The sequence below is a fragment of the Watersipora subatra genome, chromosome 5 (assembly GCF_963576615.1).
Source record: "Watersipora subatra chromosome 5, tzWatSuba1.1, whole genome shotgun sequence".
Taxonomy (NCBI): Eukaryota; Metazoa; Bryozoa; class Gymnolaemata; order Cheilostomatida; family Watersiporidae; genus Watersipora; species Watersipora subatra.
In genome coordinates this window covers 4,345,011-4,367,774 of record NC_088712.1, presented here as the reverse complement: position 1 = coordinate 4,367,774, position 22,764 = coordinate 4,345,011, and the positions used below count along the sequence as shown (strand labels likewise).

The window sequence follows — 22,764 nt, the reverse complement described above, 5'->3', positions numbered from 1 at the left end:
TAAATTTAACTAGCTAAAGTATCAGCTAGTAAAATAGTATTACTAGTAAATAAATAAATGGCATTTATCTATTTTTATCATAAACTAATTTTATTTAACATAAATGCATTTGTACCATGAGTTTTGTATACATTGCAATTGACCTAAAACAGCAGATTTTAATTTCATCTAGTTTTTCCACTCAGATGGTCAGGTGATAATAGACAATTAGAAAATTTAAGGCACTGACAGAATAAATGAGAAGATAATTCTGAATTATCTAATTCAAAAGCATGATTTCATAGGTAAATCTTTGAAAAGATATGACATATCAAAATAGTTATATTTTCTTTTTTAGTTGATTCAATTAAAAAAAAATTGGAGCAAAACTATATTCTAAATATTAAAAATATGTGCTCTGTAAGATCATTGTCTATGCAATCTTTAAATGAGAGTCCCACATATAAATGTAGCCGAATAGATTAAGCATATATATGTATGCTATAGCCAGTGGCTATAGCCACTCTCACTAAAGATTAAGCACAGCTACTAAGCGTTAATTATGAAAAATTGTGTAATATATTTATTTATATTTTATTTAAGAAGATTTCTTATTACTATTAGTTTGTAAATAGATACACTTTATGCGTTATATGTTATGTGTAAACAAATGTATTATAAGTGCAACAGGTGAAGATCAAGCAGCACAGGAGAAATGTTGAATATTTATCTGACTTATTCTTCTTCTCTTGATTATAAACTGATAATATAATCTTATGAATTATTAACACTCAATTTGTTAATTATGAAGTCAATAATTTATTTTCCAATAATAGTAATACGTTTAAAAATCCATTACAATAAGAGGTGATTGAAATCTAAAAAATCAATAGTAAACATCCTTAGAAATTAAAAACATTTTAAAACTACAATAAATCATAAACATATCAAAGTTAATTTTTTGGCATGTAGCAATATAAAAACATATATTTAAGAATTTTGAAAAATAACCTAAAACATTATATAGGTTTTTGGTCTATCTACTTTAAGTTTTAGAGTGTTCAAGTCTTCCATTAATTGGTTGAATATTGTAGAGTATTCAAGTCTCCCATTGGTTGGTTTAATTTTTTAGATTATTCCAGTCTCCCACTGATTGGTTGAATTTTTGTTAAAGAGAATTCTTCTTGGTAGGTAAGTACTCCATCTGTAAAGATACATTTGATAGTTTGAGTGCTATACATATGCTTCATATAATGTGGCGCCAAATTAAAATTTTACTCTCTATGGTAAAAAAGAAAGTTTTCAACAATATTTATCATAACCATTTTTGCATTCCCATTTAGACAAGTTAGACTTACTTGGTCCAATTTCAGATTTTATATAATGCAGTACAAAAAAAAAAGGACACAAAAGCAGCTTTACAAAATCTTTTTAAATTGGCAGTATCATGCGTGTTTAAGTTTGGTTTGCAATTCAAAATAAAACTTAAACGTAACAATTTGGAAAAACATTTTCTTAGCGTAATATGATTGGTTATTGTCTAGCAGTCAGTAGAAACCACGATTTTAAAATAGCAAAAAGCTAAGTTAATGAACTAAATCTAAGAGACGCTCTGACTCATTTAAAATACAGCGTCTACCAAATTGCTGGTAGAATTAACCTCAGAGCTTCAAACTGTTCTAAATGAGAAAGTGAAGTTTTAAAAATGAAAACATAACTAGCCAAGTTGGTAATTAAATTTTGTAGCTTTGGCCTGGCATTTGATCAAATTGAGAGTGTTATTTTTACTACTCAATCTTTTAGTAAATTAATTAAATTTAGTAAAGTAATTAAATCATCAAAATTGAGTGTTTTTAATACAGCTTATTAATAGGCATCTTATATATAAAAGGAAAAGTTTTTATTCTGTGTATGCAGAAAAATTTGCTCTGGCAAAACTTATAAAACTATGAAGAAAAAATGAGACATCCTTAACTACTACATAATAATATAATTTAATTAGATTACCTATGGTTGTAATAAGTTAGTAGATGCACATACCTGGTAATGTTTTACTTTACTAAAAGTTGAATGATCAACAAGTTACTTTATAATAAAAAATTTCATGTATACCATATTTAGCAATCTATAACAAAGTGACTTAATCAAAAGATATACATAACCAAACGGTATATCTGTGTGTGAAAGCACATGTTTTGCCAGTCAAATGCTAGCAGTGAAGCTAATTTGATACTAGTGCTCAATTATTTGACAGGAATGTTTGGCACATGATATCACCATGTACCATTGTATAACATGGTTACCAGCAAGACAGATGAACAAGTTGCAGATTTAAATGAGAATGGATTTGAACAAATCGCAAATCAAAGGTATATACTTAAAGGTATTTCCTTACATAAGCTGGTCTAGAGTTTGTTTTTGTCCTCTCATCAATATGTAGTCATCGTGTTGACTGTTTACTGACATGGTTAAAGCTTTAAACTAACTTTTTCAGGTTTGCTAATAATAAATTATCACAGTTTCAAAAGTTTTATTTTAAAACAGTTTTAAATCAAGCCTAGGAATATGCTTTTGTGCAATTAATATTACAAAATTGTTTTGGTGAGGCGCCTTTTGACAATTTTTAACTTTGGGTGATCTGACTTTTAAGCTACATAGTAATTTGTTGTAGTTACATGTACATTTACAAATGTAAATCCATATAAATTTTATATATCTTGTAGCTATCAAAGACTTTTGATATTATTTGGCTTCTGTTTATTTAATTTTTTTTGCTGTTATAACTAAAAGCCAATTAACAATCTATTATAATTTATCTTTTGTAGATTCTAGAACCTAATGATATTTAAAAGATTTCAGTACTTACTCGAGGGCATTTAGCTGTTTCTTCAATATCCCATGTGGTTGGTTTCCTTCCAACTGGTTGAATCTGCAAACAACCACGTTAAGGTATTTTAGATTAAGGTATTTTATTATGTAACTGCAAATAGCAACTATTGTCAATGTTAATTACCACAATTGTAAACTTTTATTACGACCACTAAAACCGTGAATAACGATTGACCGTTATTCTGTACCACAAATTTAATCAATTCAATGAAAAACTAAAACAAACAAAATTCTCTCGTAATTATTTGAAATAGTTTTTTCCCATACATGACAAATCTTGAGTTTCTAAGATAGTATATTTATACCGGCCTAAGGCTTTTTTTAAAGAACACACATTAACAAAGTTACTCACTAAAGAGTTCCAAAGTCCAATTCCGGCTCTATTCTGTCCCTTAGTACTGAAGTGGAAACAGTCTTGGGCAAAGTAGCTCATGTCTGGTTCTCCATCTTCCTATAAACCAGTTTATAAGGGTATTGTGTCAGTACTTATTTTGTTTCTCATACAATTGTATGGCACATGTACAATTTAAAGATTTCTTGCATTTTTAACCTCTCGTATAGAATATAAATACACTTATACTCATCAAAGGTTGCATAGCTATGTTGATACTAATCTTTAAAAAATAGTTTTATAAGAACAACACTTTACAAACATAGATACAAATTCGTGGTCATGTTTAATGCTTAGAAAAAAGTTTCTAGGCATCGAAATATTACCACACCTCTGTTTTATCTTTTGAATATTTCTTTGTCAAAAGCCAAGTTCAACGACTTGCTTAAATTTTGCCAAATAATACAACGAGTTAGACAGGCTACAGAAAGTTTAGTAAAGTGTACTTTTAAGAATCCACATAATTAAAAAATTTCAACAAATGTTTCTAAAATTGAAAAAGCTTAGCTGAATAATAAAAGATTTGACCCAATTATTATTTTAAATAATTGTACCACATTGTTCTTTCACATCAAAGTTAGACAGAAAATCAACTCTTATATACATGTATATGCATAAGTTAAACTTTGTATATTTATGTAAATTTTACTATTTTTAAACCTTATATCTAGTTATAATAATAATTCAAATATATCGAGAAATATCTGCACAGCACTGAATTTGACCTTAGGACCTCCAGTTCTAAAGGCGGCAAATTGAACCATTACCATACACAAAAAAAATGAACTCATTAAAGTGGGTTCCAAAAGCCATTAAATCAGTTAAGCTACTCACACTTGGAAGCGCTTTTTTGGGGTTCGTAGCTACAACTGTTGGCAGTTACGCTTAGCTATTGTTAAGCTGACCCAAACGCCAATATTGTTTTGTAAAGATTTATGTAAAGATTTAACTTGTTAAATTAGTTACTCAAATTCGATAAGTAACTATTCTATAACCTCTGTAGCGTTTGGAATTTGGCTAATAATTACTATAAAAAAAAATCGCTACCCTGTTTGTCTGCGTGCAGCCATGGTTAAATGTTAGGAAAAATACTACAAACAACGGTGTGCAAATCCATGAAATTCAGTTTTATCAACCAAAATGTTACCATTTTCGCCAACCATATTTTCTTTTAGGCTTTTAAAGTTATTTGGCAGACAGTTACATTCTGACCATCATTGGTACACCTGATGATTTCTCAGAACACCCGAAATCATCCACATACTAGCTAGATTAGTATGAAAAAACTTACATCTAGAGGCGGACCAGTATTTTTGAAGAATGACTGGACAACAACAGTGAAGTCTTCATCTTCATATCTTCCACTGTTAACCAAATCATGAATCGCTTCTTGATATTCCAGAGCACGCTGACGAAGAGCCTTGGCATCAAACTTGTAGTTTATGTCATCTTGATCTCTTGTACATGGGCACACATTGGCTAAACTGCAAGTATAGTAAGTGTGGGGTCTGACTGTACCAAAATAATACTTCAATTTTATTGGGTTTTTCCATAGCAAGTATTTTTAAATACTTTTTGGTTATAATTACATTCTAAACAAATTTTTCAAGGTATGACAAGTTACAAAATTATTCAAAAATTGATAATATTTGATAATGAATATTATATGAATATATAATTTTTAATAATGAAGCAGTGACCATAGGCAGTAAAAATTATTTGATATTTACAAGCTGTGATATGGAAGTTTTATCTTGCGACTTGTTAACAGCATTTTTGTACAACCTCTTGATTTAGTTGTCCTTTTTATAAACTAATAGCAACTGGATATAGCAAATTAATAAAAAAAAACTACCAAAAATTAACAATGTAAATTTAAATTAAAATTTAAAAGCCCAAAAAAAATTCAGCACTAATATCATCATTATTAAACTAGGTTTACTTTTCAGTAGCAAATTACTACTGAAAGAAAACTGCAGTTACAGTTTTTAAGGTCAATCCTTAATATGGAGTTACTATATAGCAATGATTCAGTTTTTTTCTGTATGCAGGGTTTATAATTATTCGAGGTCAAAACTATATGCATTGTATTACATCTAATATCAAGCAAGCGGTATATTAGCATTAGGCAGACAAAGTTTTATCAAAAATTTTAAAAGTTGAAAAATGGAAATGAACAACTTTTAATTGAAAATAGTAATTAACAGGTACTATGAGCCAGCCAATGTTCTCAAGGCTTTAAAAATGTCTTCTATACACCGATTTCTTGTTATAATCGTAGCAAACTAATTAGTTGACTCACCTGTGTGCTAGAGAGCACGTGATGGTTCCGAGCTCAAATTTCGCCATTTTGGTAAGCGGAACTATGTCAAATATCTCAACTAGGTTAACATAGAGTCTGGGAATCTCTGCCTTTAAGATATCAAGACCTTTCTGAATTTCCTTAATATAAGACTTCGCTGAATGTTCTTCCTTAAACAAAAAAATAAAAAAAATAATTAACTGCAATGTACAAGAGAGTAGCTATAGATCATTGGTGTAAGATTTGCACACTCCGTGTGCTATTTTATTTTATAGTAAACTTTGCCAGCTCACTGATTAAAAATAATTCCAGGAAACCGTTTTTGTCTTTAACATCGTTTTTATTGTAGTTTTAATGATAAACTTGCACCAAATTTTAATGAAGTTTATCATAATGCATCGATATAGTTCTGTCAATTGTGACTTATTTTGTTGGTAAGCTTGATCTGACTGCCGGGCAGTTTTGACATTTAAATTGACAAAACATGATAATGTATAAAATGCTCCGATCAAGTGAAAAATCGGTCACCCCATTTAAAGGTGCATAGAAACCAAAAGAATAGAGACACAAAACACTGCAATGGATGAAACCAAAAATAAAATGTAGCAACCATAGCAACTAGTGATTTAATTTCGAACACATGTTTGCTCTGAACGTTTGAACTGAGATCAAAATTTGTTTAATATAATTTTGAAATACCCCAGCAGTCAGACTAATTTGAACATTCTAAATAATTGCAAATGTTAGAAAAAATCGATCTTTTGTGATAAAATCTACCAAATGTTTAATTTCATTTGCAAACAAATGTGGCATGTTACTACAAAAAACAGAATTTAGTTATGGTAACATTTGTTTTTTGTTTATTTGTGTTGCTATTGTGCTTTAAGCTAATAGAAACACCCTTACCTCATCTTTACAAAAAGCGCAAAGATTGTTAGCTCCAATAAACAGAGTTACCATTTTCCAATCATGCTTCATGTTTATGTCTGGGTCGGCTCTCATTTTTTCTACAAGATTTTTTGCTTGGTCATTCATATCTCTGTAAAAAAAGCGAATCATATTTCATAGCCGGCAAATTTTGATAGGAAAAAATATTCCAACTACCTGTCTATTTACATTTACCTATCGAGGCATCCTATCCATTTATGCAGGATTTTCGCAGAAGTTGGAAAAAAAAGTACATGTAAAATCAGTTACATGTATATTCAAAAATTTGCTCAACATAAAAAAATTCTGAAAAGACTAAAAGTTTGTACTAAATAATCAGTTTTTGTCAGCTATATATTTTATGTATAAAAAGCTCTGTGCATATCTGTTGTTGTTTGTCCAGTTAGATCGATAAAGTTTTAAGAGCAAAAACACGCTTCATACTACATTTTAACGTTTCAGCTCCAGTTCTGAAGCAACAAGCTAACCAATTAGACTACAGGTACAGTGGAAATTACTAACTAAAAGTCTTCATTACATCAATTCAAATACGCAATTCAAAATTGTGTCAGCTAGACTCGGGGCCTCATTAGATGAATGGCCAGTTTTGCATGGGTAACAAAATCAGCTTATAAACAGATGCAAATAATGTAGCAGAAACGTAATGTAGAATGTAAGGTAATTTAAGAAACTTAATGTGTATAAGCTGTTTTTTACCCGTACAACACAGGACATTCATTTGGTAATATAATAAAGTTGCATGGATAAAATATGGCCATCTAAACATTTTCACAACACTGTTATTTCAAACTGAAAAATGTAATGTTCGGATCATTAAATATTGTATACAGGACCCACCTAAAAGCATATTGCCTTCTCATGGTGGTTATTTCTTATAGTTGGCAATTTTTTACCCAAATTAATATTATCTTTCCTTTTGGTAATTTTTTCAATTACATTTGTAGCTGGCAGAGGAGAAAAAACTCTTCAGAAAATAGTTTTAAAAATTCAATTCCTTAAGAATGTATACATTAAAAGATCAGATACAGTGCTAAATTATAAATTGCACATTTCGTAAAAGTCAAACAATATCTTTTTATTTAGCCCAAAGTATAATCTCAACTATTTGCATGATTATTACCACTAGACAATTGCATATTATCTCACTTTACCACTATTTTTTTTCTAGTCAATTTAAATTTAGTAATATATCTTAACAATTTTTTCCTGGCACTAAATCATAGTCATCAGCAATTATGTGTCAAAAATGCATTGAATTTTAAGTATGTAAATTACAATGGTACAATAATTCAATTGTTAATATAGTAAATATATCTTTAACATTTAAGCAGAAAAAGGTTTAACTGAAGCATCTCATACTATTTTCAAAGCTGGTGGTGAACATTTAAAAATTGGTAAGAAGATACTCACTGAGCAACATCTCCAGTTATGGCTACATTCAGCTGGGTTTTGGATGACGTTAAGGGATTTCCAAAGAGTTTTAGTGTTCCTTCTGAGTACCCAGTAAGTTCAGGATTAAATTCTCTTAGAATATCTAAAATATAAATAAGTTGAATTGATTGGAAGTTTTTGAAAAGTTTTTGAATTCTAATAAGAGCCCACAGAAAACACTAAATAGTTTAAAAAAAATTCGCTTCATGGTAACTAGCACCAAAATATTGCTTGCAGTAACAACTTTTATTTCTGAGCGAAAAACATTTACTTCTTGATATAAAATAAAATGCCTGGCTAAAGAGAGCTATACCAATATCAAATTAGAAGATAAATAACCAGTTGATTAAAAAAAAGTTTTAAAACACGCATATGAGGCAACATTTTGCTAAACACTTACTTGGAAGAGTTGTGTGACCTTGGCTATAGCTTTTGTCTCCACCAGCACTAAAACACAAACAAGGACAGTATTACTTAACTTTTAGCATTACATAAATGTTGATGGCTTCATCAGCAGTTTTAATCATGGTCCAATACTTTAAAATGAAGGAATTTTGCTTCATTTTAATTTATTTGAAATTACTTAAGCATCAAGTAAAGTTTTACTGGAAGCTTTAAGTACATGATAATTTTTTGTTGAATAAAGCTCTTTGATATATAATTGTAATGTTCATTTCTTAAGTTGGAGTTGTTAGAACTTGTAATTGCTATTATATTTAAAGTTGTGTTCACATTAAACATTTCCAAGATGTAAATAGCTCATTGTAATTTGAGCGATAGAAGGTTTTTGTAATTTGCGAGTTTGATTAGCAGTTTGAGCAAAAAATAAATTAATGAACCATGATAATTAGATCTTCATGTAGCAACATTTATGTTCCATGCCACCATTACATTACATTCACCATTATATGCTTAACTTAGGGAAAACTCTGTTACCACAACCTAAAATAACACGACACATCCAAATTGATATTGGATTTCCAATATTTTGAATACTTTTGTTCAACACACTTAATAACCTCTGGCTTCTGTATCCCCAAGTTGGTTTTGGTATATAACAAAAACGTCATTTTCAGAATGGTCATCAATGCCAGAAGAAATGCATGCATGCAAACATGTATAAAGTAGGTCACAACGACATGTGATGAATAAAATACCACAAGAAGTCAACAAACTACCAATTGGTTAAGAAAGTAAAGGTAAGTCAACAGGCAATAAAGACAGTTCCAACAACTTGCCTCCATGACTGTCCTCGGTACTCGTGAAACCACTCATTTATAAAAATGTAGTCAGCACCTGCTCCAAAGCCAGCTGTTATTGAATCTCCCATTGCTCCAATTACGTCAATATCTCCAGGTCTAAGTTTGTGAACTAGAAATCGGTTCATGCAATTGAAAGCACGTTAAAATGCTGAGAAATGCATAAAAACAAGTATGTAGGCACTGGTAACATTTCTTTCCGTCAGCGAGTATTCCAAAGATTAACTAACTAATTTTAAATTGAAAAATTCAGCTATTAAAATTCAAGCTATTTACATTGTCTAGCAAACTTGTCTAGCAAACATGAGAAAATGATAAAAATGCTTAGAATTAGTGAAAAAAGTGGCTTTATTACCTGTCAGTTTATTGATTTCTATTTTTCAGGTTTTCACTTATTACAATTGGATGAACACCTTTCTTGATTAAGACCAACAATTAGGGGTTACTGTACTTTAATTATATAAGCACATGTTAGCAGTATTTAAAAAAAGAAGGACAGTACTGGCACAATTTGCCGCCAGTAGAGGCTATAACGTTTTTAGTGTTAATATTGATTTTAATAGTGCTTTTGCGCACACATGGGTTCTGTGATCTTAGTTAGGCTTGTCTGAGTCTAGTAGCAAATAAGCAAAAGCAACCAAAGCCATGCCCGGTTGCCAAAAGCTATTTGAGGTTGGGAGCACAAGCAACCACCTCTACCAATTAAACTATAGTATTTGGTAGGCGGTATAAGCCCTGAGTATATTAGACCATTAGAAAAACGCATGCTTACCAGAAGTAGGTCGATTTTTAGATCTTGCTTGCATGTCACAATCTAATGTCAATTTTACATCACTGTCACCTGACCAGAAGCCCGCTCTTTCCCTTTGCACCTGTTTCAACACAACATAAGTAAATGCCCACTGCACAAATTAAAAACTAACTCATCCTAGTTCATGCAGAAAGCTACTTATAGATAATATTTTGAAAGGAATATTAAAAAATAAAATTATTATTTTGAATAAAGGGGATATTTTTAAATTTGTCAAAGCTTCAGATTAACCAACATCAATATTTTGTGAACAGATTATCAGTGCAAGTCCAATCCGCAGCAAACAATTATTGGCAGCAGTTGAAATAATGTTTGAGAGTTTCAGTAATAGCTAATGCTAACCCCTTGGTATAAAATGTAGATTGTGTAACTATTTGTATATATAATTTGACTGAGATACAAAATATTTTTAAAAAGTGGTATGAAAATAATGTTGAAATAATAAAACGCCGAAGAAATATTTTATTTCTGTTGAATAAAATGAAGGAACTAAAGTTAAACCATACTCCCAAAGCAATATATAATTTAGCATAACACTGTATCTTTTGTTTTCAAAGATTAGTTTAATACAATTATATTTTTAGAAATCGCTTTTGAAGAGTTGTCTTCTCGTGTGCTAGATAAGAACTTAGTTGGCTAAATTGTTGAAAAAAAGTAAGAAAAAGAAATGCGAAGTAGATATTTAAAGCTTAGTAAGCTTAATGACTTGAATGAAAATTTCAACTCATGTTTATTTTTTTAAATATTTTTAACCAAAAAATCTAAAGTTGCCGCATTACAAAGATTAAAATTTTTTTAAGAATAATTAATCAATACTGATAAACAATTTTTTTGATTAATTTTTCAAGTCATGAATAAAAACATCAGACTTACCACTCTTGGATCTGATCTGTCTAAATTAATATGCTTGTACCAAGCCTCAAGCAAAGCATCTGACTCATTTATCTGTCTGAGTGTGTCTAGATACCTCTCTATTGTGAGATCTGCTGCTTCTTGAGGATTTCTTTCTGCGGCTGACTTGAGTACGCCTGTCTGAACGTTATTCGCTAACGGCACAGTGACTGAAACAGAATGCTTTTTGTTTTTATAACTTTCTAAACTCACTCTTTTGTGCTGTGAAAAATCTTTGCATTCTGAGGAATTAAGCCTTTGAATCCTGGACATTATTGTCAACGTGTTTGGGTAACTCTTAACAATTTGTTCAATGATACAAAATTTTTTCAATTTTTAATAAATATATTTAAATGTGTTCATAATACAATGCTATTTGGTAAAGCATTTGTAACAAAGTCTGGCAACCCACAGCAAATGCCTCCGAACAGAAGAAATAGTGTTTCATAGCTACTCAGGCTATAACAATAAAGAATCGTACGATTTTAAAAACTTGTAAAATTATTTACAGGAGCACCATATTCATTGCACAAAAGCTCATCACTGTTTTATGAATTAAAATACACTAAAAGATTATAGTTAGTATCATGTAAATTTCATCTGCATCACAATCATCCTTAACTTACCAACCGACGAGTTGGATCGATATCTTCGGGATGCAGCTTCAATGAAAATTGTTATCAAGACGAAAGAAGTAAATAAAAACATTTGAAAAGGCTTGATAATGGGAATGAAACTTCTGGTGTAATGCTCAAAGCAAAAGTTCCTTTGATAGATTCATGGTGTTTCTTACAAACAGCAATTTAACATTGAGCCGTTTGAATGCCATTATTTTGGCGATTAGGATTGCTGACAGACATTACGCAGTGCCGCAATACAAGCCCTTAAAGTTCAAAAGGTTAAACTAGAAACTTATGACTGACTGATAACTCGAAATTGATAAGCTCTGGTTGGACAAACATGATCACCTTTATCCTAATTTTATTGACAAGCGAATGTTTAGATGACGGCGAAATAAATTAATATAGTCATCGCATATAGTCAGTTTGTTTAATATCTGAAAACAGAATGGGATAGCACTTATAGAAAAATAATCTCATTCACAGATTATTAGAATTTGGTTGGTAGAAATAAAATGTAAGCAGTATTATATATAACATGAAAATCTAGCAAAAATAGAACAAATGCCATTTTCTCCATAATATACATGTAGATAGTAGATATATATATATATATATATATATATCTAAATATATATCTTTTAGAATATGTCTGTATGTATATATTTTGGTCTGTTGGTATGCATTCCGGCTATGCTATTATTAGAACAGGGCAATGCTATTATTAGAACAGCAGAGCTGGACAACAATGCAGACTGGAAAGTCATGGCTTACTGTCATTAGAAGCCTAACCTTATTAACTAGCTTAGTGGAATTTTCCATTGGCAATATGCCAGGATACTAGCCTGAAAAGTACAGCTGTTTGACAAAGTTTTTAAACCTCTACAGTTGTTATTATTTTTCTCTTAATTTATTTCAACTACGCAAAACACTTCTCTCATGATATGTAGTTTGATAGTAAGAATGGGAAACGTTGTTATATGTTAAATACAAATCAATTTTTCGTCTAAAGACTTTTTAATTGTTCGGGCAACGCCGGGTGGTATATATATATATATATATATAAATGGGATCAATATATATATGTATATATAAATGGGATCAATAATATATATATATATATATATATACATATATATATATTTATATATATAGGCTAGCTCAAAATAACAAAGTTTTTTTCGTCAGCTAAAATGTTACAAAACCGCCTTACTAACAGCAACAACAAAAATATGAATTGCAACAATAATGCCGACAACAATTATTATTTTTGTTGTTACATGTACATGTACACTCACATGAACTAGTTTTCTAGTATTATAATAATAACTAGCTGGGCCACATGGCGTTGCCCGTGTAATATAAGAGTATTTGGACAGAAAATAGATTTGTATTTAACATATAACAACATTTGCCATTCTAACTTTCAAACTACGTATCGTGAGAAAAGTTTTTTGTCTTATAAACAATGAGAAGTAGTGAGAGTTTTGCTATTAGGGCCATTAGGCAGTTTAACCCTTTGACCGGGTATAAGCCCCCCCAAAAACAACCGAGACTCGTGTAATTTATTTTCGAAAATTCAAAAAAATCGATATTTTATGAACATGCATAGCTCAAATCTTAAATTTAGTTCAATGAACAAAATTTTTTGTACATATACATTCATTCACATATCTACTACTCAAAAAAAATTACAACCATGTGCAATTGTCCCTGTATGAAATGCTTGGAAGCATCTTTTTCGGTAGAGTCAAACGCTATAACGTAGCCGTGCGAGCCACCATAACAATCGTTTTTTCTGAATATTCCAAGTATATTAAAAGTCCAAAAAAGTTTACATCACTTTTATCATTTGAATTAATTTTATTCTGATCAGACAAAAAATCACTAACGATCGCAGGATAAAATAATCTTTTATTTTACCGTTTTGAAAGTCAAGCCGACGTTGACTGGTTTTTCCAACTTTTAATCTTTTCCAAGGAATCGCGATTTGTTTAGCTTTTAGCACAAAGCAACGCCTCTCAGATAATCGTTTCATATTGTAAATCATCGACTGATATCTTGTTGATGATATTTAAAACTTACTAGTGTTCATATCCTTTGTTTAACGTTACTAGACGACAGCTTTATATGTCTACCGAAATAGACATAAATGTCGTTTCCCCACGCAACCGGTAAACGACATTCTGGTCGTTTCCCCTGTCAAAGGGTTAATAATGTGAGCGAACAGCTTCTCGTGACGTTGTGCTATGTCTCGAGTCATACGTAAAGCAGTTAGGCATAGCGCTGATATAATGCTTTATATTGGTTGGCCAGCAACTTCGACTTCAATAGTCCAGTGGGCAAGACGTAAGACCGGTGAATTAGGTCTGACGTTGAGATCGAATCCTCGTCGGTACGTAATATTTATTTCAAGATTTTAAGATCTATAGCCGGATCTCCGACGGACACACGGAGTTTGAGAAATATAAATATATAGATTATGTCTGTGCACTCCATTAACCTTTCTTTACACTCACCTTTTCCTGTTTCTAAATTTTTCATCAGTTCTTCAATCTGTGATCTGTGAAGTCTAATTTTTTTGTCTTTTAATTCCTGAAAATATGAGTTAAAGCTTAAATAGCTGCAAAAGTTTAGAAGTAAGACAAAATTGAAGAGTTTGTTGCTAACCAACGGTTCTTACGCTTTGAAAAGATTATCAAATATTTAGTATATGTCATATTTACAGCTAATCATAGAGCTGTTTAAGCTTATATGAGTTGTCAAGTGAATTGAATGTTGAACTTTCATATGAACACATGCATGCACGTCAATATGAAATTCCTATTTTGTAATGTTTGACTTCACAAACTATATTCTATGAACCTTATGGGTAGAAATTATCTCCACTTGAGATTTAACTTTTTTTAAGAAAGTTATATGTAAATGGGATCAATAGCTGGGGTCGAACAGTAATAGACAAACTATGTTTAGAAATTATACTGATTATGATTTTGACTGTAATAGCAAAGTTGTATGTGAACATGACCATGAGTGAAGGTTTGACTGCAAAATGTGATTCTCTAAAACCAACATCCAAACAGTTTTACATTTATATTACTTACTAGAAATTCCACTGTCATACAGCACACGACTAAAGAGATATTGGAAAAAAGAGGGTACTGATGGTTGAGTAATGCAATACTAGCAGTCAAATGGCACTGCAATGCAATAGGAAAATTGCAATGGCAGCTGTAATGTACTGGGTGTGGGTGTTATTATATACAACCAATAGCAATAATGAAAGGAAAAGATTATATCTTTATATTTCTCCCCTTTCAATAGGAGAATTGCAATATTGGCCAATACTAGAAGTAAAATGCACTGATATTATTAGAATAACCAATATTATTAATATAGTAATAATATAAAACCAATGCTCAACTTTGTTTATATTTCAAAACATTATAGCTAACAATATCACGAAGTCGTGATATTTATATAGATTTTTAGAAAATCTGCATTACGTAGTCATTATTCATTATTAGCCAAACTTATAATTAAATATTGTAATAATCTCATAGGAATCGATAGGAAAAAATTTCATCGTCATTTCCTTTACTTACACTTATTTGGACAGCAGTTAGAATACCAAAGTACTCAAGTGTCTAAAATGTCAATTACTTTGAAATCGGCAAAAATAAAACGATTTCAGTACTCCTACGTTAATTACAGAAACCTTCGGCAATTCGACAATGCCATAGACTGGTGAAATGTGCACGTTATTTTTTCGTGAAATGCGCACGTCTTAATGGTTCTATTCCCTGTCACTCGGTGTTTTGTTTGCCAGTCTTAATTTTGATAAAAATAAGGCTTGGCATGGTTTAATAACGATTTTTGGCCAAATTAATCTGTCTATTTGTGTATAATCCAATCAGATGGGTAAGTTTTAAGATAATGTCAAGAATTTACAAAGACTTGGTAACATATTTAAATAGGTTTTTATGCGTTTCGTATCAATATTATACTTAAACGACTCAACTGAAAAATGGTTAAACTTGTTGATGAGACTTCGGTACAAGGGTTTGGGAGGTTAAATGATGATGAATAATTTCCGTATGTTGTGTGCACCTGCTTTTATCATAAAAACCCGCAAACTTCACTCCGCTCATTTGGTCGTGGGATTAAAAAATAAAAAAAGTTCCAGACGGTTAATGCTACTGGGACAACTTATAGCTACAATCTGGTTACCAGGTAGACTCAAAGTGAGCGAATAAATGAAATAAGTTTGGGCAGTTAGAAATACACTGATTCATGCAAAAGTTGTTAGTATCCGTAGCAGTTACAGACTCACTTCAGTAGGCAGAACTGTAGAGCTTGCAGTGACTGCTCCACAATGGCTCTCACTGATTGCTATTGCTTCCTACAAAAAACAACTTAAGCATGTACATGTAATTGAAATACAGTCAAACATGGATAACTCGAACTTCAAGGGACCGTGCAAAAGTGTTCGAATTATCAGAGCATTCAAGTTATCAGAGCACTGTCACAAGTCCATATATTTACTTATTTATTAGTAGATACATGTAAATATACAAACTATAATATCAATCAAAAGCACAAATGGCTTGTTTCAAATTAAATGCTTCTAATGTAAAGTTTAAAACGTTTTCATGAAAAAGTATAGAGATTTTTCTATCACTTGAGATTGGTTTGTTGTTTGAGGTGATGTTATTGCCAGGACGTTTTTCAGATTGACATTGGCAAAACTTGATCGTTGTTGAAATGCTCAAAAGAAAAAACATTTTTTTCTTTTGGGGTTTTACCCACGATCAATTTTGCCGTTTTTTCTTGAAGTTTATGCAGATTACCTTACTTTACCTGGGATTCGTTAAGAGCAACACTCCGAGGCAGTTCAATTAGAAGTTTTACGAGGTTTTACGATACATTCTATATCACTCACGCTTTTTTAATAGATACTTATTGAATGTACACACGTATTCTGTGTTTAGGTCAAACGATGAATAGTTTTTTGTAGCTCAGACAACGTATACGTTTAATTACAACATTTTTTAAGACATTTAAACATTCAACATTCCGACGTTGATTCAACACGAAATCAACGTCGGAAAACTATTCATCACGGGCTAGCCGAGTCACGCACTCAAGGGTTTTCGCCACGCACATACAAAGCAACATGCGATTTTTGTTTTGTATGTGCGTGGCGAAAATTCTTGCACGCGTGACCCGGCTAGCCCGTGCTATTCATCGTATCGCAGTATAAATCAAATTTCACCAAACTTTTAGAAAAGTCGTTGACAAAAATATTTTGCCGATGGTGGTAATAATGACGCTTATGAATTATGAAAAGATGAAGTTTACCTCTATGGCTTTGAATAAAGTGATTTTCTAAAGCGAAAACAACCGTTTCGGTAGCTGTTGGGCAAAAAAACAGTTCGAATTAACAGTGTTGAGTTCGAGTTATCTATAGCAATTTATCATTACGTGGGAACGGACCAAAGGAAATGTTCGAATTAACCATGTGTTCGAGCTATCCGTGGACGAGTTATCCATGTTTGACTGTAGTTCATTTAATGAACTTTAATAGAATAGTGAATAATGATGTCGCACCATATAATCGTTTAAACTACGATATTTCAAAGTAACACTTCTGTAACATTGCTTGAACACTCGTTTGAAGAGAAAGGTGATGTCACGCCATAATGCTTTGGTTACATCTTAAGCCAATGTTATATAGAGTTTTGCTCTCAGATATTTCAAAGTAACATTTTAGATCCTTGCTGAGACATTCAATAACAATGTTTTCTAACAAATTTATGATATCGTTAAAAACTTTGATTCTGACAACAATCTATGAGACGTAGCAACATTCTATAGAATGTTGAGATAATATTCCTGCTCGTTACTCTGCAAAATATTTGTGCAATATTGTTGGAACATAATGTCATCAGATAACAATTGTAGAAAAATATCAAAACATTTGTTTGCAGCGTTATTTTACGGGGCTCGTCACAGAACGCCCCAAGAATGTCTTTGTTAATTGGGATTGTGTTGAAAAGTTGGCTCATATCCAATATTCGAATAGTTTGATAATACTTACCAGCAACTCTGATTCCAAGTCTGTCTTTATTGCCAAAACCTTTGCATTGGCATCATATGCTTTTTGCAGTGCTTCCATCTTGATAGAAGAACATGCTGAAAACAACATTTTATAATGGCAATAAATTGTTTTATGCTTATATTAGCAACCACAATCTTACAGACTGAGAATAACTTTTACTTACCTCCATCTTCCAGAAAATTGGTATCCGCTCCAACCTAAATCAGAAAACTAGATCTCAACCAATGTATTATTAGATAGCTGCTACGGCAACCTGTTGATAGAATTAGTAATTGCAGCTAGAAACTTTAAAAATGGGAACAAAGCATATATTAAATGAAATTGTTTAAACAAAACAGCTAGTTTCCCTAACTAAGCGGTGTCAGATATTTAAAGCTACGTCAATAGTTTGCATTCACTAACAGCTACAAAATATATACACATCAAGTAAGTATAAATATCATACCTGCATACCTTACCAGAATGTTAATCGTTAGCCTGCTATTTCTGGTTTCCATAGGAGTTTACATAAGCAATGACAATAAAAAATAGCCACGCAGCAATGAAAACCAAACAATTTACAAAATTTCTAAACAATGCCATTGTACAGTTGATGAAATGTTTTCGTGTTGGTCAGCAGTTTTTCAAAAACAATAGAAGAGTGTAGATATATAGTAATAATTATCAAAATAAACTTTACCCCATAACAGACTCCAACAATCACTGACAATGTTAGCAGAGAAGTTGTCCTCATTCTGTAGTTTGATTATGTGGGACTAGCAGCTTCTATCATCCTTTTTATACGACGAGCATGATAGCATCCAGGAAATAAAAGACCAATAACAACACAAGGATATAAGCTATGATTCTCATTCACTTGTTTGTGATAGTTTCTCATAAATGGATGGTTGATTAGTCATTAGGAAAAACATGCCCATATCTACGTATGTATCTTTGCACAGCATTATCTTAAATTCTAAGTTCTCATGTACTTTCGCATTGAAGTTGGACTGCCATGTTGTTAGAGGTTGTCAGGTGTAATAGCTACCCAAACAATTGTTCCATAATGCTAGTGGGTGGTCAGTTGGCCCAGTTGTTAGGATATAACCCTAGCTACTGATAGATGTTGGTCAAATGTATTGACTGATGAAAACGACTAGTACTATAGCAAATAATGACTACAGTAAGGCTTTTATGAAATAAAAAGTCAAATTTTATTGCAAGTTTGACAACAAAAAAAAGCTATCATCTGTAATTGATTAAATTTAGCTCAACATTTTTTTTAAAAATCTTCAAGTTTATGATACCTAGCTGCAGTCAAAAACTTATCACGCTTTAATGACTGACCCTGACAAACTTGGCTAACAGAGGCACTGGCTACTGATGAAGATGACATTACTTTACAGCGTTGCGTCCAAAAAAGCAAAACATGGCCAATCCTCATCCTAACATGTTGTGGTGCAAACTGAACCACCGATCAGCTGATTTAAAGCACAGATTGCTAATCAGTATATCATAGCAAGTCAATGATAAAATATCTACATGTAGTACTTAAACAAAACTACTGATAACACAAAAGATAGACCGTTAAAAACGTATCAAATCTAATTTATTTTGCTAAAATCTATTTAATAAATACCTTTGGATTAATCAAATCAATTGAATATAATATTTACTTTGCAAATCTGTGACAAAAGGGTCAGGAGCTCATATCATAGCTTTTACTTTCTATATTAAATAGTTTACCAGCTGCTACAAACAAGCTTTTAAGAGTAAATACTCAAACCAAAAATCTTTTGCATTCCATAAAACTATTAATAATCAACTAAATATACAATTAGCATGTTTTTAGAGCAAATATCTAACCAATAGATCGATCATCTGTGAAAAAACTTAACAATTCCATTTGTTAGTTTGCTAGCTTTCGATAGTACTAATTGCGTAAATTTATGGAAAACTGACAAGAAGCTCATAATTTACCAAACAGGTTATGCAAGGCTTAAAAGTTAGTGATCCTGGTTTATTTTTTGAAAATGCTGAAGAGTAATATGCTCGTTCAATAGCTGCCTAATTCCCAAACTATTTGGCAACCAGTATAAAACGTCAACAAGCATGTTTTTGTTGATTTGAGGGTAATGACTATGTTTGCAATTTGGCTGTTGCAATTGACTCAACTGTGTGCAGAGAAACCGCAAGATCTTACGGGTTATTTTGTTACTGTCAGGCAATACTACTTTTACTATTGGCAAGCGTGTTCTATGTAAACGCAGTGATACCATGTAGTCAATCAAGCGTGAACGCTAGTGCTATACAGCCGCGCTGTCACTTAGTGTAATTTAGCGTGATTCATAATGGAAAGTTGTATAAAAAATACCATGTTGAAAACTAGCTTCTAATTTTCCTATTGAAACAATTCTAGGGAAAGCCACGCATTAAAATGTTAGTTACATTTAGCTGCTAGCTAAATGCCTCTTTTTAGATGAGAATAAAGACACTTTTACAAATCACCTTACCTACATTACCTTACCTACTACATTACATTTACACTACAATACCTGCAACTGTTTAAAATGTTTTTATTCCCGTACATTGCCGGCTATTGATCTAGTGAAGCCGTTAGCACAGCGAGCGACGCGACGTCATTACGGGTTATGGTAGGTTAATGGGTTACAAGGTTTCATGTGGTTTAATGGGACGATTATCATCAATATTATGATTATTATTACTACTATTTGCAATGCTCAGTTGAAAATGAAGCCTCATGGGTAATTCCGATGCCTTGCCAACTGAAGGTTTTGAGAACTGAAGGTTTTAAGGTAGAATCTTCTGCGAAGTGTATTTTTATTACTAAAACTTTATTAGTATAAATGGATTGACAGACACTTACATTTATATATATATACAAACTAAATGTCCAGCATTGCTTGGGTAATAGAAAAAGTCTACCGTAACAGCCAAATAGAGTGTACCTCTCTATGATTACACTAAAAATTACTTGTTACACAGCTATGTAATTTTTAATTTGTGTCAATGTTTAGATCGCAAAGGAAAAAAATTGTATCTGCGGTACAGAAAGCCTATACCGATTATCTGATGCGAACACACTCTGGTAAAAATATCAAAATTTTATATATATGTACTTTAAATATTAAAATGCTTGGCAAAATAATAAGTTAAATTTTGTAGCTATGACTATTTAAAGTGGTTTTCAACACGCAAAGAACACGAAAACGCAACATTGCAACAGAATAGGAGCAGTTTGTTCTGTGGGGAGTTCTTACCTTTAAGAGGTAAGAACTCCCCACAGAATCTGGGAGATTTCAAATCTCCCAGGTTCTGTAAGGAGTTTGTATTATTTATAATCTAAGATATTTAATCTTACATATTATTATTTAATCTAATAATCTTCCAGGTTTTTAAATTATTTAAATGTTTAGGTTAGAGAGGTGTAACCTAAACATTTAAATAATTTAAATAAATTTAGCTTGCTAAAAACCGACTTGAATTTACGTTTTGGTATGTATTTCACTGAATTAAACTTCTCCTGTGTCATGTAATAAGATTTAATTACTTATCTGTTATAGGTTTGGTGCTCAATATAACTATAAAATGACGAAAAGGAGGGTGCGAGCATCATATCTCTTTGAGGCATTGAGGGAGAGATTTAGGAAAACCACTTTTAGCATTTTTGCTATTTCATCGCAATCGGTACATCAACTGCCAAATTTTAACATCGAGAAATATTTTGTTAATACCTAATAATGAAAAAAAGTCAACAAAAGGTTTCATTCTTGTATGATGTAAATGAAAAATACATCGTATCTCATATTGTAAAGCAAAAAAATCTGTCTAACAGAGAAAATGCTAATTACTAATTTAGTGCGTACAATCACAAATTATACCGTATATAATAAGAGTGATGGGTATGGTAAAAACCCTTAGTCTTGTGGTTGCACATGCTTGTTAGCAGTCTGCAGTTGGAATGCTGTAAGTTCAATTTTAGTGCATTTGTGATTTTTTGATGCTAAAACCTTATTGCTATAGACCAACAGACGATTGGCGGATGACAGACAGACAGTCCACAATTAAACATTAAGATTGCTATATATAAAATAACTAAAAAATTGAATAACAACAATGTTTTATTTTGCATGTAGCTGAAAATAATGTGTTAGTGGTTGGATTATGTGAATGCCAAACAAAAAAGTTGCCTGTGTATCTATAACACAATTATAGTATTTTTGTTTTTGTATCAGATTTCATTTATAACAGGAAGTAGCTAACACTAAGGCTGGTTTGGCTTTATAAATCTGCTACTAGTTGTCGTTTAACAAGACTAAAGCCTATTACATTAGAATGCATTACTTTTTAGATAACGCTTTAAGTTTTTTGGCTGTATCAAACCGCCTGCCAAATAGACAGTTGTTTTCTTTTCTTTTAACCCTTAACATACATGTACTCTATTAGCTGAAGCGTTTTTGCCAATGGTACCAATTCGGTCACTACCTGACACGGTTATCTTGTATAAGTTTTTGTGCACTCCTTGTGAGGATTGACAAGTTTCAGCTCTAGCAGTTTATTATTGGTAAAATCGAAACATGATATCGTTTCCAATACTATATTAAAACTATAATTCGTGCTTAACACGAATGTGCAAGCGGTGCTAATTAATAAATATTTCTCGTCTCTGTTTTAGGCGAAGTATTTGAAATGAAAACACTGGAGAGTTCTTGCTTTGCTAAAGAAATTATATGTGGACGCTACTATTAACTGCTAGCTTAGCATAAGCAAATTATCATTAGGCTAGAAACTGTGTGCCCTTGATAAAAAAATGGTTTAAATCTTGAAATATCTCTTGTGTTCAATACTATTTCAACCCACAAATTATCCCTCATCTGGTCTACGTTGTCAACAAGTGTTTACATGTATTTTGTTGCTGACTATACGGTTTGCAATGTGACTGTTGCAATTGACACAACAGAGTACAGAGAAACCGGAGCTTGTGCAAGTTAACCTGTTACCATTTTGCAACTGTTAGCAATTACTGGCAATACGCTTAGTAACTTTGTTTTACTCACACACGATGACATACTTTAGCCAGTCAAGCATGAATGTTAGTGCATGCATGACAGGCCTTTGGCTT

At 31.7% G+C, this 22,764-nt stretch overlaps 1 protein-coding gene across 1 annotated transcript; it reads right to left on the bottom strand.

The window, feature by feature from the left end:
* Nucleotides 1–631: 631 nt before the first annotated feature.
* On the bottom strand, nt 632–18,387 carry LOC137396600 (phospholipase B1, membrane-associated-like). Its single transcript, XM_068082913.1, has 16 exons — nt 18,322–18,387; nt 17,806–17,839; nt 17,622–17,716; nt 15,855–15,923; nt 14,041–14,116; nt 10,884–11,071; nt 9,972–10,071; nt 9,179–9,311; nt 8,341–8,387; nt 7,920–8,043; nt 6,468–6,600; nt 5,562–5,731; nt 4,551–4,743; nt 3,221–3,319; nt 2,846–2,908; nt 632–1,183 (listed from the first exon to the last, which is right to left on the bottom strand). The coding sequence occupies exons 1-16, from the start codon at nt 18,373–18,375 to the stop codon at nt 1,148–1,150; spliced, it is 1,614 nt and encodes a 537-aa protein (XP_067939014.1). The 5' UTR covers nt 18,376–18,387; the 3' UTR covers nt 632–1,147.
* Between the last annotated feature and the right edge of the window lie 4,377 nt (nt 18,388–22,764).

Bases quoted from the DNA above. Each gene is read 5' to 3' on its own strand.
- LOC137396600 (XM_068082913.1), bottom strand. From the start codon at position 18,375: ATGAGGACAACTTCTCTGCTAACATTGTCAGTGATTGTTGGAGTCTGT. The intron at 17,717-17,805 runs GTAAGTAAAAGT...TGTTGTTTTCAG, and splicing joins CAATTTTCTGGAAGATGGAG to CATGTTCTTCTATCAAGATG. The intron at 14,117-15,854 runs GTGAGTCTGTAA...TCATATTTTCAG, and splicing joins CTACAGTTCTGCCTACTGAA to GAATTAAAAGACAAAAAAAT.